Source organism: Macaca mulatta, chromosome 20 (assembly GCF_049350105.2).
Source record: "Macaca mulatta isolate MMU2019108-1 chromosome 20, T2T-MMU8v2.0, whole genome shotgun sequence".
NCBI classification, from domain to species: Eukaryota; Metazoa; Chordata; class Mammalia; order Primates; family Cercopithecidae; genus Macaca; species Macaca mulatta.
Window position 1 is genome coordinate 65,184,674 of NC_133425.1, and position 13,171 is coordinate 65,197,844.

General features: G+C 42.1%; 1 protein-coding gene and 1 long non-coding RNA gene across 9 annotated transcripts in view; one reads left to right on the forward strand and one right to left on the reverse strand.

Moving 5' to 3' along the window:
* Positions 1–2,682: 2,682 nt before the first annotated feature.
* The window catches only part of NFAT5 (nuclear factor of activated T cells 5), a 132,058-nt gene continuing 121,569 nt past the window's right edge, over positions 2,683–13,171 (forward strand). For 4 of the 7 annotated variants that reach the window (XM_077984473.1, XM_077984474.1, XM_015126501.3 and 1 more), the window contains exons 1-2: positions 2,683–3,051; positions 5,094–5,147. In XM_077984473.1, the coding sequence (XP_077840599.1) occupies positions 2,979–3,051; positions 5,094–5,147 (127 nt within the window). In that variant the 5' untranslated portion in view covers positions 2,683–2,978. The remainder of the gene's footprint in view (positions 3,052–5,093; positions 5,148–13,171) is intronic. The other 3 variants (XM_015126502.3, XM_077984475.1, XM_077984477.1) reach the window with 1 other exon arrangement.
* The window catches only part of LOC144337714 (uncharacterized), a 28,859-nt gene continuing 24,281 nt past the window's right edge, over positions 8,594–13,171 (reverse strand). The window contains exons 2-3 of one of the 2 annotated variants that reach the window (XR_013411147.1): positions 9,726–9,818; positions 8,594–8,657 (exon numbers count right to left, since the gene is read on the reverse strand). This is a non-coding gene — a long non-coding RNA (uncharacterized LOC144337714). Of the gene's footprint in view, positions 8,658–9,693; positions 9,819–13,171 lie in introns of those variants that run through there. The other variant, XR_013411148.1, reaches the window with a different exon arrangement.

The following is a 13,171-nucleotide window of genomic DNA, read 5'->3' on the forward strand; positions in this document are numbered from 1 at the left end:
GTAGTCCCAGTTACTAGAGAGGCTGAGGCAGGAGAATGGCGTAAACCTGGGAGGCGGAGCTTGCTGTGAGCTGAGATCCCGCCACTGCACTCCAGCCTGGGCGACAGAGCGAGACTCTGTCTCGAAAAAAAAAAAAAAAAAAATCAGAGAAAAGAAAAGAAAAGAAAAAAAAAAAGAATATAGGCCAGGTGCAGTGGCTCATGCCTGTGATCCCAGCACTTTGGGAGGCCAAGTCGGGTGGATCACCTGAGGTCAGGAGTTCGAGACCAGCCTGACCAACATGTGAAACCCCATGTCTACTAAAAATACAAAAAATTAGCCAGGCATGGTGGTGGACACCTATAACCCCAGCTACTCAGGAGGCTGAAGCAGAAGACTCACTTGAACCCGGGAGGCAGGGGTTGCAGTGAGCTGAGATTACACCACTGCACTCCAGCCTGGACAACAAGAGTGAAACTCTGTCTAAAACAAACAAACAAAAGAATATGTCTCTGTAAGAAGACAGGTGCAGGGGGTGGTTGTGGACGCTGATTTTTCAAATACCTATTTAGATACAATCCATGCTTAATGCAGGACCTAAGGAGGTGAGTGAGGCCTGAGCCCACAGAATCCCCCTCAGGGAATTCAGTTTAGGTCAAGCCACGCTTTGGTAGGCCTGTCTTCACTTTGCTCTTACCTAATCAGGGGAAATCTGATTAACATACACAACAAAGCCTCAATGGGGGGAAAAAAGTTCACAAAAGGGCAGAGAAGGATTGAGAGAAAAAAAGGAAGAGGCCTTGCCAGTTCTTGACTAGTTAATTAGGGTCAGAACCATACTGGGGATTTCCTATACCCTAAGTTTGTTAAGTGATTACATCGGTCTGGGGAAATGGGATCTGCTCAGAGTGATTCACTCAGTTTTCTTAGTATCGGGTGGTGAATTGCATTTCTTCTCCGCTACCCTATGTATTGACTAATGGATTGGGGGGTGGTGGTCTCCAAGAGGTGTGTTTACTCCAATTCAAAAGCTGTAGGATTTCAGTAAGCCTTGGCCTGTTGGGGAATGTGAGGTTTCAATCTTCCTCTCTCAAATGAGTGGGCTCTTATCAGTTATGAAGGGACTTCCCTTGGGACTTGTCACAACACCATAGAGCAGAGATGGAAATTTGAGGGTAGTTTCTTGTTCTGCTTTGGCATCTTGGGGTGGCTTTGAAAAGCTTTCTGAACCTCTGACAAAAGAAAAATGTTCACAGGATTGATTACTACACAGAATTCAGTGAAGACAATTGGGCAACCTGAATCAACTGTTGAGATGGAAAGATAGGTGAGCTCTGATGACACATGTTTAAATTCTAGGTCTACAGGTAAAACTTTGTAAAGGGCCCTGCCTCAGCGACCTCTGTACTGGGCCCTCCTTTGCAGAGAGCTTCTTACCCCAACCCTAGCACTCCAGGTCCCGAGAATTGCTCAATCTCATGGGAAAAAGCCTCTATAATTATATATATATGTATATGTACGTGTGTGTATATACACACACGCACATATTACAACAGACTGATTTTCATGATTTGTAACTATCTTTGTAGACAAAAAACAAAGAAACCAATTCGAATAGCTTAACCTTGCCCACGTGGCTACTGGCATCAGTATTCCACACAAGATTAAAATTACTTTCCAAGATGTACACCCTGTACTCCAGTTGATATTTCAATAACTCGATTAAAAATTTCTCAGAAGTCTATTAGAATCAGGAAACGCTCTGCGGTGTGGGTGAGGATTTTAAATTTTTGCAACGGAAACTTTTGGCTCCACGAACAGAAGAGCAAGAGCAAAAACTCAATTAAACGCGTTCTTCCTCCATCCTTGCCTAATACAAAAGTTAAAAAAAAAAAAAAAGAAAGAAAAAAGAAAAACTGTTTGGATGAGTAGCGCTGAGGTTTGCTTTTTACTTTTTATTTTTCCTCTAAAACAGCCAGGTGGATTCACATGATCCAATTTTTTAATTGTGTTCTATGTCCCACTCCGAATAACCCGGATGCCCCAGCACAATCAGAGAGACCGTTTTCTAAAAAAAATGTCAGTCTCCAAAGGTGGGAGGGGAGTGTTGGGGGAGAAAGTACTTTAATTAAAAATCAGTAACTCGAGGTTTTTGGGATACCGTTTGCCATTTCCTAATTAAGAAATGGGTTTGACAGTCCCTTTGTAGACACTGCTGTGAAAACCCCAAAGGGTTGGTGGCTGTCCGGGCGATGACACTCCGGCCCCCTGCGAGACCCTGGGCCAGCCAAGCCCGTCCATAGCCGGCCTCTGGGGTCCGTCTCCGGCTCGCGGGGACACCTCGCTTGCCCCGGCTCTGTCTCCTGCGCTCGGTTCGGCGCGGGGCTGGCCGCCTCAGGCTCGCCGCCACCAGGTCGTTGCAAATACCTTTTCCCTCCCCGGGGCCCCAGCGCGCGGCCACCTCCCAGCCTCCCTCCCACTCTGGCAGCGGGGCCCTTCCCCGGCTCGGGAACAGCAACCCGGGCAGCTGCGGCAGGAAGCGAGGCCCTTGTTGCTGCTGTTCCCTGGCGCGCCTCCCCGCCCTCCGGGGGCCGCCGCGGCTCTTCCGCGCTCCCGGGCGCCCCCCCTCCGCGCCTGCGCCGTGCCCCACGGGGGGCGGGGCTCAGATTCCTGTCAGCGGCGGCGGCGGTGGCGGCGACCGTCAGTTTTCGCTGAGGAGAAGCACGAAACGGACCCTTTGGCTCTCTCCTTTCCCCTTCCCCGCCCTGAACCCTCTCCTGGCCACCGAGAATCAGTCCCCGTGGAGTTCACCCTCCACCTCGCCATCGTTTCCTCGGTCCTCGGCCCGGTGGAAGTCACTACCCTCGAGGAGGAGGCAGCTGCAGCCGCCCTCGCCTCGTCGCCCCCGGTTCGGTGCCCGCGGTCTCGGAGAGGAGGTGCCGCCGCCACCGCCGCTCCCCCCCTCCCGCTGCCCTCGGGCCGGGCTGGGTCGAGCTGCGATGCCCTCGGACTTCATCTCATTGCTCAGCGCGGACCTAGACCTGGAATCGCCCAAGTCCCTGTACTCGCGAGGTGAGTCAGGTTGGGGGGTGGGGCGTGGGGGCGGGGAGACAGGGCCGGGGAAGGCGAGGGGTCCCCGTCGGAGCCCGGGGCCGCTGAGCCGCGATCCCGATGGCTTCTCTGGCCGGAGCGGGCAGAGGCCGAAGGGGTCGGGGTGACGGTGGAGGGGGCGGGCGGAGCAGTGGCGGCCCCTCCCCCGCGGAGCCGCCGGCCGCTCGGGGCCCAGATTCCGTCGGCCCCCGGGGCTCTGCGGCATCGGTCGCTCCCAGCCGCTCTCAGCCCGTCCGGCCCCGCCAGGCTCCGCGAGCCGCCGGCCCCGGCCTCCCGGGCTCGGGGATGGCCCCAGACTGGGCCCCGCTTTGGGGCCACCGCGATGGGGTCGCCGCGTCTTCTCTTACCGGCACCCTCCTCCCCAGCAAAGTTGCCCCCAAGCGGGCGGCGTGGCCTGGAGCCGGTTCTGGGTGCAGGGTCACCATTTTCCTCCCCTTCCAGCTTGTTTGTGCGCCGTCGTTCCACCCCCTCTCCCTCCGGCCTAGTCCACTCCCTCCCCATGTTGGGACAGCCCCCCTCGACCAGGCGTTCTTCCTTTCCTCGTCATCTTCTTGCTGGAAAGGGCCCGAATTTTCTTTTTTTTTTTTTCTCTTCCCACCTCCGTGGCATTCTAATTACTTCTCCCTTCTCCTTTACAAAGATGGGGGTGCCCTCTCTGGATTGGTTTTATTCCTCTCCTCTCCCGGGAGGACCAGCCCAGGCACAGACGCTGTCCTTTGAGAATTTTCTCTGCTTTTCTGTTCAAAGGCTGGTTGCAGGAGGGAGCTCAGGACAGAGATTTTTCATTTAAGAACTCTTTTGGCTAAGGCCTGCAGGGGATTCCCAGCATCTGAAATATTAGCACTGGAGCAGATCTCTACTCAGGTGAAATTCCTATACTGGACACCACAAGAATGTGTCAGAACAGGTTCCCTGTGCAAGGGGCATCAAAACCAAAATACTCCCACTGCGCTCTTCACCGCTTTTTAAACCACCGGGAGGGGGCAAAAGACGTAACTGGGTTGTTAACTATTCATTTCAGCGTATGAAGAAAAAAAATGTAGGTGTTTCTTCTGCTTTTGGTTTGATGTATCCATCCGTTTGCTTATTCCACCCCCTCCAAAAAAGGGACTTCACCTTCATACTAGTGTATCTAAATTGTTTAAGTGAGTCAGAGTGAGATGGTTTACTCTGAAAGGTACTGGACTTTACAGACTGACCATTGATTTTGTACACAGAGTCCTACCTAGTAACTGTAGCCACTGTCTGTTGCTCCAGTGACTTTAGTTGGCAGCCACCATCCTGTAGGATGTTTTCTGGGCAACATTACCTGAAGTACTTTAGAAATATTGTAGTTTTGAATGTCAAAAAAAAAAAAAAAAAAAGGCATATCAAGAGATGATTCTTAAAGCAGGGCTAATGTGTTAGAATTGAATGCTAAAAATAGTCAAGACATTATCACCATTTGGGCAGTAATCATCAGATAATTTTCCATGAAACATACTTTATGAAAATCTAAGTTTAGCTTAGAGTCCAATATAGAGACAATTCAGCCTCTTTTGCGGGGAATATATTCACAAATACGGGCTTTAGCGCTTAAAAATACATTGCAGTTGGCCGGGCGCGGTGGCTCGTGCCTTTATTCCCAGTACTTTGGGAGGCCGAGGCAGTTGGATCACCTGAGGTTGGGAGTTCAAGACCAGCCTGACCAACATGGAGAATCCCCGTCACTACTAAAAATACAAAATTAGCTGGGCGTGGTGGCACATGCCTGTAATCCCAGCTACTCGGGAGGCTGAGGCAGGAGAACCGCTTGAACCTGGGAGACGGAGGATGTGGTGAGCTGAGATCCTGCCATTGCACTCCAGCCTGAGCAACAAGAACGAAACTCCGTCCCCACCCCCCCACACACAAAATATATATATATATACACACATTGCGGTTATATAAGAGATGTATGCTATCCTTGGCATTTTTTTCCTCATTCAGCATAAAAAGTACCTAATGCTTTTTGTGTTTTTCAGATTCTCTGAAGTTACACCCATCACAGAATTTTCATAGAGCTGGACTATTGGAAGGTCAGCAAAGTACCATTTTAAAGCATATTGTGTTAGTATGCAAAGGTTTCTCTGAAATGGAGTTTAAATGGGAAAGTATGAAACTTTGCAAACTCACACAATGTCGTTTTCTCCTTAAGAGTCTGATCCTTCTTCTAGAGCAGCTGAATGTTTCAATGGATTTTGTTGCTGCGTTTGATGTGCTTGTTGGCTATTATATCTGCTTTGAGAAACACTGAAAAAAAATCATTTTAAATTATGTGTTGAGTGTTCTACTTTAGAATTCCAGACCTTCATTTTAGCTTTTTATACACAAAATAGAATGTGAAAAGGCCCAAACATTAACATGAATATAAAAGAGTGACACCAAACACATAATTAGTTTGAAAATTCAGAATTTAGAACATTTATATGCTGAGCATTTCAAAATGATATGTTAATTATTTATTGCAAAATCATTGATGCCATTACTACTGAATTATACTTAAGGGTAAGGAAAGCCAAGTAATAGTGATTATGATTGAGCTGTGCTTAGAAGAAGGGGTTTTAGAAAGTTCTGGAAATGTTAATAGAGTTTGTAGATAAGTTTAAACAGCTTACACTTACTTTAGACAACTTTTGGCTTTGTGTGTGTGTGTGTGTGTGTTATAACATTTTAAGACAAAATATTCTGTGTTTTTGTAGATTTTGAAGTGATTTCACATATATCATCTTTAAATCTTTATAATTCTGGAATTGGACAGCAAAGATATTAATTTCCCCATTGTAGAGAAGAGAAACTAATGCTGAAATTAAGAAACCAAAAAAAAAAAAAAAGTAAAAAAAGTCTCACAGTAGAAGAAATAATACTTTCTGCATTCGTGTTCGTGTTCTTTATCCAGAGCCAAGCGGCCATCGTGAAATACACATGTAACCAGTAACAAACATTTTATGGTCTACTTTAAAAAGGCCCTAAATATTTAAGTTTGACTTGAGAAGATTTTTGCCTCCCATGGAGGTAGTCTGGGATAGTGGGGGGAAAGTGGGTTTTGTAGCTGAGCTTAAATTTGAATACCAACTTAGCTACTTATTAGTTCTATGACTTTGGGCAAGGGATTTTACCTCTCTAAACTTTAATATTCTTCCTGTTAAAATGTAGCTGTCTCTTAAATTTAGTGAGCCAATGTGCATTAAATTGCCTAGTATAGCGTCTAGCTTAATTAATGTTAGTTTTTTCCTTTAGTATCAGCTAAATTTTTTTAACAGTATAATTCAGAGCATATAAAATGTTCTCAAATTAATAATTGGTTATATTTGTTTTGTACATATAAGCAGCCCATAGATACAAATTAGTATGAAAATCAAATATTTTTAAAACTACAATTTGAAGTGAGAAATTTTTAGCAGTGTTTCTTAGTGAAGCAGATTTCTGATTTTTATTCGTATTCAATTTGTGACCATGTTGTAGAGACATATTTGTCTGTACAAACCCATCCCATTTCCTGGGCAACAAACCATAGAGTGTCATAATCATAGAGATGATCAGGGAGGAGAAAGACATGAAAAAAAAATGAGTGTTAATTATTTAAGCAAATATTTTTAGTGAGCTGATGGAAATACAACCATTTAGCATGTTTATTTACATGTTTATGCCTAAATACTTTTGTTAATTTTTCATTTTAGTTAAGAGGATTCTCAATTATTTAAAGTAAGGCTACCCTTTTGGAAATTATATATAAAATATAACACGTATAAGTATCAATTATGTCATGTCCTTTAAAATTTTTTGAGATAGGGAGTCTTAAAGAAGTTGTTTGCTTCTGTAATGAAGTGTCTAATCTCTGCCACCTTGTTGCTATTTCTTTTTTGTTATTGACATTTTAAAGAATATATAGAGAGAATAAAATAATGAACCCCCATATACCTATCACCACAGTTTCACCATTATCAATCTAATCTTGTTTCTTTTATCCCTTCTTCTCTCCCAAGCTGGATTATTTTAAAACAAATATCAAGCATCATATCACTTCATATATAAATATTTCTGTATGACAGTGAGTTATTTCTTATATTAATTTTTAATTACTCCATTTATTTTTACTACTTTTACTTTTTTTTATTTTTACTACTTTTTATTATTTTATTTTACTACTTTTTACTATTTTATTTATTTTTTACTACTTTACTATTTTTACTACTTTTACTACTTTTACTATTTTTACTAATTTTTATTACTCCATTTAATTACTCTAGTTTATTTCAGCAAAGTCTCTTGTGACTCTCCTGCCCTCTTTTCAAAATAGAGTACTGCAGGAGGCTACTGCTTCTAGTATATAGTGTATTCTAAAATTGTAGGCCATGCTGCTAGATTTGAGTTCAAATTATTGCTCTGACATTTACTTGTATGGCCTTGGCCTAATAATTTAATCTTTTTTGCTTCAGTTTTCTCATCTTTAAATGGGAGCAATAACAGTGCCTCATCCTAGGTTTTTGTGAAGATTATTTGAGGCAAATTCATGTAAAGCATTTAATTTAGCACATAGTAAGTGCTCAGTAAATGTTAGCTAAAGTTAAAAAATTTTAAACAACTAAATGCTAGCTATAGAGTGCTTACTGTGTGCCAAGAAACTTTACAAATAAGAACTCCTAAGGCGGGCAGATCACTTGAGGTCAGGAGTTTGAGACCAGCCTGGCTAACATGGTAAAACCCCATCTCTACTAAAAATACAAAAAAAAAAATTAGCCAGGCATGGTGGCACACACCTGTAATACCAACTACTTGGGATGCTGAGGCGGGAAAATCCCTTGAACCTGGGAGGCGGAGGTTGTGGTGAGCCGAGATCACTCCACTGAACTCCAGCCTGGGTGACAGTGAGACTCTGTCTCAAAAAAAGCAAAAAACAAAAAGCAAACAAACAAACAAAAAAGAACTCAGTGAATTCTCCTGACTACCTTTTGAGATGGTTATTATTATCCCACTTTAGAGATGAGCAATTGAAGGCATAGGGAGCTTCAGTAACTCACCCAGAGTCACAAGCTAGTAAATTGTAGAACCAGGATTCCAACCCACATAGTCTCACTTTAGCCTAGGCTCTTAACTACTATGCTATACTAACTACCAATGGTATATGCTATCAAGTTCTGTGTAGTAATATTTATGTATGCATGTTTTACATCAGTAGTCTAGATTTTCATCTATTAATAGTATTTAAAAACTCGACCCAGAGTGAGGGGAATTTAAGTAATTGGTGTGATATAATTTTTTTTTTTTTTATAGAATGTATCTTTTCCAAATTTAATTTTTTTTGGGGGGAAACAGGTTGGAAAACCTGCATTTGGGTATTATTATTATTATTTTTTTTTTTTTGAGACGGAGTCTTCGCTCTGTTGCCCAGGCTGGAGTGCAGTGGCATGATCTCGGCTCACTGCAAGCTCTGTCTCCTGGGTTCACACCATTCTCCTGTCTCGGCCTCCCGAGTAGCAGGGACTACAGGCAACTGCCACCACACCAGGCTAATTTTTTTTGTATTTTTTAGTAGAGACGGGGTTTCACTGTATTAGCCAGGATGGTCTCGATCTCTCGACCTCGTGATCCACCCGCCTTGGCCTCTCAGAGTGCTGGGATTACAGGCGTGAGCCACCGCATCCGGCCTGCACTTGGGTATTATTAAACTTTAGAAGTAGATTCAAAATGTCTACTGTTGGACTGAGTTTGCATTTAACCTTCCTATCAAAACAGTGCTAGTCTTTCTTGCAATCACTTTTTAAATTTAATGTGATAATTGCCTGACAATGGGATAAGGGTCCTGGCTAATTAATTAATGTTATAATACACGGCCATTAAATGATGTTTCTGATAACCTCATAATTAACATGTGACACTCTTAATAAAATAAGTAAATAAAAATTATGCTGTTACAATTATATTCAAAGTAACTTGTATTACAAAAATCCTGAACAAACGTATACACCACAGATTTTTATTTTTCAATTCTATTTTGTATTTTCCTTTTTTAAAGAACATGGTTTATATATATATTTTAAAATAAAATGGTTTGCCATTAGTAAGTTCAAATTCGAAGGCTAGGGTTCCTTTTTGAAGTGCCTGGGAAAAAAATTCAGCTGCAGAGAAAAGGCACCATTTGTTATACATTCTATAATGAAAACTATTCATTTTGACAAATGAAAAACTAAGATAGAAATGAAACTGAATGAATCATTCTAGAAATAGAGAAATATAAGATTATAGAAAAATCATAGATAAAACAGGAAAAATAAGAATATAAGCAAATTGGAAAAATAGATAAATATAAACAATAGATTTAACAATTTTAATGATTTTAAAAGCATGCGTTAAGAGATTATATGATGTATCAAATGAAAGAAATGGTTAAATAAGACCTAAATGCTGATCTGATACAATCTTTGTTACTTATTTATCAGTCTCACTTTGTTGCCAGGCTGGAGTGCAGTGGCGGGATCTCGGCTCACTGCAACCTCCGCCATGAACTCCCGAGTTTAAGTTATTCTCCTGCCTCAGCCTCCTGAGTAGCTGGGACTACAGAGGCGCCACACCATGCCCAGCTAATTTTTGTATTTTTAGTAGAGACAGGGTTTCACCATGTTGGCCAGGATGGTCTTGATCCCTTGACCTCATGATCCACCCTCCACAGCCTTCCAAAGTGCTAGGATTACAGGCATGTGCCACTGCATCTGGCCACAATCTTTGTTTAAATTAAACATTTAAGACCAGAAGATTTTTAAAAGAAAATGTGAAATATGACAATGAGGAGAAAATAAATAATGATTTTTTGTTTACTACTGCTAATCTATTTGATATGGTACCATCCAGAATTATACTTTATAGTGCAAAAATGGAAAATCCTAAACATAGTAGCGATGTTTTATTGACTTTATAGAATATTTCTGATTTATATATCTTCCTAGGGCCCTTGTTATATCATAGTTAGATCATAAATGCCTGTAATATTTTATGTACGAAGATACCTTTTTGGAAAGGATTTTTTGAAAACATTGAACATGAAAAATAATCTATTGAATTCTTTTCTTGTTTAGTATCTAATAATCTCTATGGATCTATGTCTAGTAAACTAAAAGTATTATGGAAGTAATGAAGTTCAAACATGTCAAAACTCATACCTAGTTCATCCCAGCTTCTTGTCTTTAGATCCATCTCTCTGATTGCTTACCATCTGTTTTTGTGTCCCCTCCTGAACTCTGCTTTCATTATTTTCACTCAATACTAGAATTCTATTGCTTATTTAAAATAGAAGGATATAAATTCATATCTTTTTTTTTTTTTTTTTCTGAGGCGGAGTCTCGCTCTGTTGCCCAGACTGGAGTGCAGTGATGTGGTCTTGGCTCACTGCAAGCTCTGCCTCCTCGGTTCATGCCATTCTCCTGCCTCAGCCTCCCGAGTAGCTGGGACTACAGGCGCCTGCCACCACACCTGGCTAATTTTTTGTATTTTAGTAGAGATGGGGTTTCACCATGTTAGCCAGGATGGTCTCGATCTCCTGACCTCGTGATCTGCCCGCCTCGGCCTCCACGGCCGGACTGCTGGGATTACAGGCGTGAGCCACTGCACCCTGCCATAAATTCATATTCTAATCAGGTGGTTCTTGACCTGCTTTTAATTTACTCTTGACTCTAATTATTCCAGGAGTCCCCTAAAATTTCAGAGTGGTAGTTCAGAAAAACATTTCCTAGTGTGATTAGTATTATGTATAAAAAACAGCCGTTTTTTTTTTTGTTTTTTTTTTTTGAGATAGAGTTTCGCTCTTGTTGCCTAGGCTGGAGTGCCATGGCGCAATCTCAGCTCACCGCAACCTCTGCCTGTGGGTTCAAGCAATTCTCTTGCCTCAGCCTCCCAAGTAGCTGGGATTACAAGTGTGCACCACCACACCCAGCTAATTTTGTATTTTTATTAGAGATGGGATTTCTCCATGTTGGTCAGGCTGGTCTCAAACTCCCAACCTCAGGTGATCCACCTGCCTCTGCCCCGCAAAGTGCTGGGATTACAGGCGTGAGCCAATGCACCTGGCCAAAACAGCCACTTTTATATGAAAAAGTTGACTCCTTAGATTATATTTTATATTAAGAGTAACTAGAAAAAAACAAAGATCAGATTAATCAGAGAGATCAGTTAGGCTTGATTATTCAGTGGCATAGAATATAGACCTGTTAACTTTAGAGAGGTAAGACATTTTTCAATAGAAATATTGCTTATTAATTTATATTATTGTCTTTTCTTGCTGTGGCTAATATTTTATTTCAAGTTACACAAAAAAGGTTCCTGTGTCTTGTTTGCTTTTGTGTTAATAAAAGTCAAGGTTAAATAAACTAACAGAGTATAAGACCAGTGATAATTATGTACTTGAGTGTAAAGGTAGAGATTTCCCTTATGAGTTAACTACAGATAATGGATCTAGCTTTCAGATATAAATAAACTTGATATAATAAAGTATATATATATTTAATGATTTGAACTGAACATTTGTTACATGAGAGTTCAGTTACTTTTATTTGTTCTTAATAGCTTTCGAAAAATATATACTTCTCTCTTTTTTTGGAGGGGGTTTTGAAACGGAGTCATGCTCTGTCGCCCAGGCTGGAGTGCAGTGGCACAATCTTGGCTTACTGCAACCTCTGCCTTCCGGGTTCAAGCAATTCTCCCACCAGAGCCTCCCAAGTAGCTGGGATTACAGGCACGCACCACCATGCCCAGCTAATTTTTTGTATTGTTTTAGTAGAGATGGGGTTTAACTCTGTTGGCCAGGATGGTCTCGAACTCCTGATCTTGGGTGATCTGCCTGCCTCAGCCTCCCAAAGTGCTGGGATTACAGGCATGAGCCACTGTGCCTGGCCCATTCTCTTTTATTTTTAATATTTGTGTGGTATATATGTGATCATCATTATTGCTTCCCACCCATGAATGTTTATTACTTTTTCTTTTTCTTTTTTTTTTTTTTTGAGACGGAGTCTCGCTCTGTCGCCCAGGCTGGAGTGCAGTGGCCGGATCTCAGCTCACTGCAAGCTCCGCCTCCCGGGTTTACGCCATTCTCCTGTCTCAGCCTCCTGAGTAGCTGGGACTACAGGCGCCCGCCACCTCGCCCGGCTAGTTTTTTGTATTTTTTAGTAGAGACGGGGTTTCACCGTGTTAGCCAGGATGGTCTCGATCTCCTGACCTAGTGATCCGCCCGTCTCAGCCTCCCAAAGTGCTGGGATTACAGGCTTGAGCCACCGCGCCCGGCCTGTTTATTACTTTTTCATCCAGGAAACATTATGATTAGTCTTTTACTGAATTTGGTATTTAGTTTTGAAGATGAGAGAAGAACAGAAAAGTTTCTAATAGTGAGCTAAGTTGTTGATTATACTTATTTATTTATTTATTTTGAGACGGTGTCTCTCTGTCGCTTAGGCTAGAGTATAGTGGTGCGATCTCGACTCACTGCAACCTCCGCCTTGCGGGTTCAAGCAATTCTCCTGCCTCAGCCTCCTGAGTAACTGGACTACAAGCACCTGCCACCATGCCCAGCTAATTTTTGTGTTTTTAGTAGAGATGGAGTTTCACCATATTGGTCAGGCTGGTCTTGAACTCCTGACCTTGTGATCCGCCTGCCTCAGCCTCCCAAAGTGCTGGGATTACAGGTGTGAGCCACTACGCCAGGCTGATTATGCTTATCTTTATAAAATTAGTTTTACAGGAGGCTGAGGTGGGAGGATCATCTGAGCCCAAGAGGTCAAGGCTGCAGTGAGCCTGCAGGATCATGGGATCTTGCCACTGCACTCCAGCCTGGGCAACAGAGCAAGACCCTGTCTTAAAAATAATAATAATAAAATAAATAAATAAAGCAAGAGAAGAGAAAAATTTAGTTTTAATTTAAAAAGTCTACTTGAAGCAATCTTTGTCGGACATGCTAGTCGAATAAATTCAGTGTTAGTAATAATTGAAAACCTTTTTTGAGCAATTTGTATGTCAAGCAGTTTATGTTTAACAGCATTTTACATATATTTTTCACATTTAATTCTTAGAAAAATCCTGC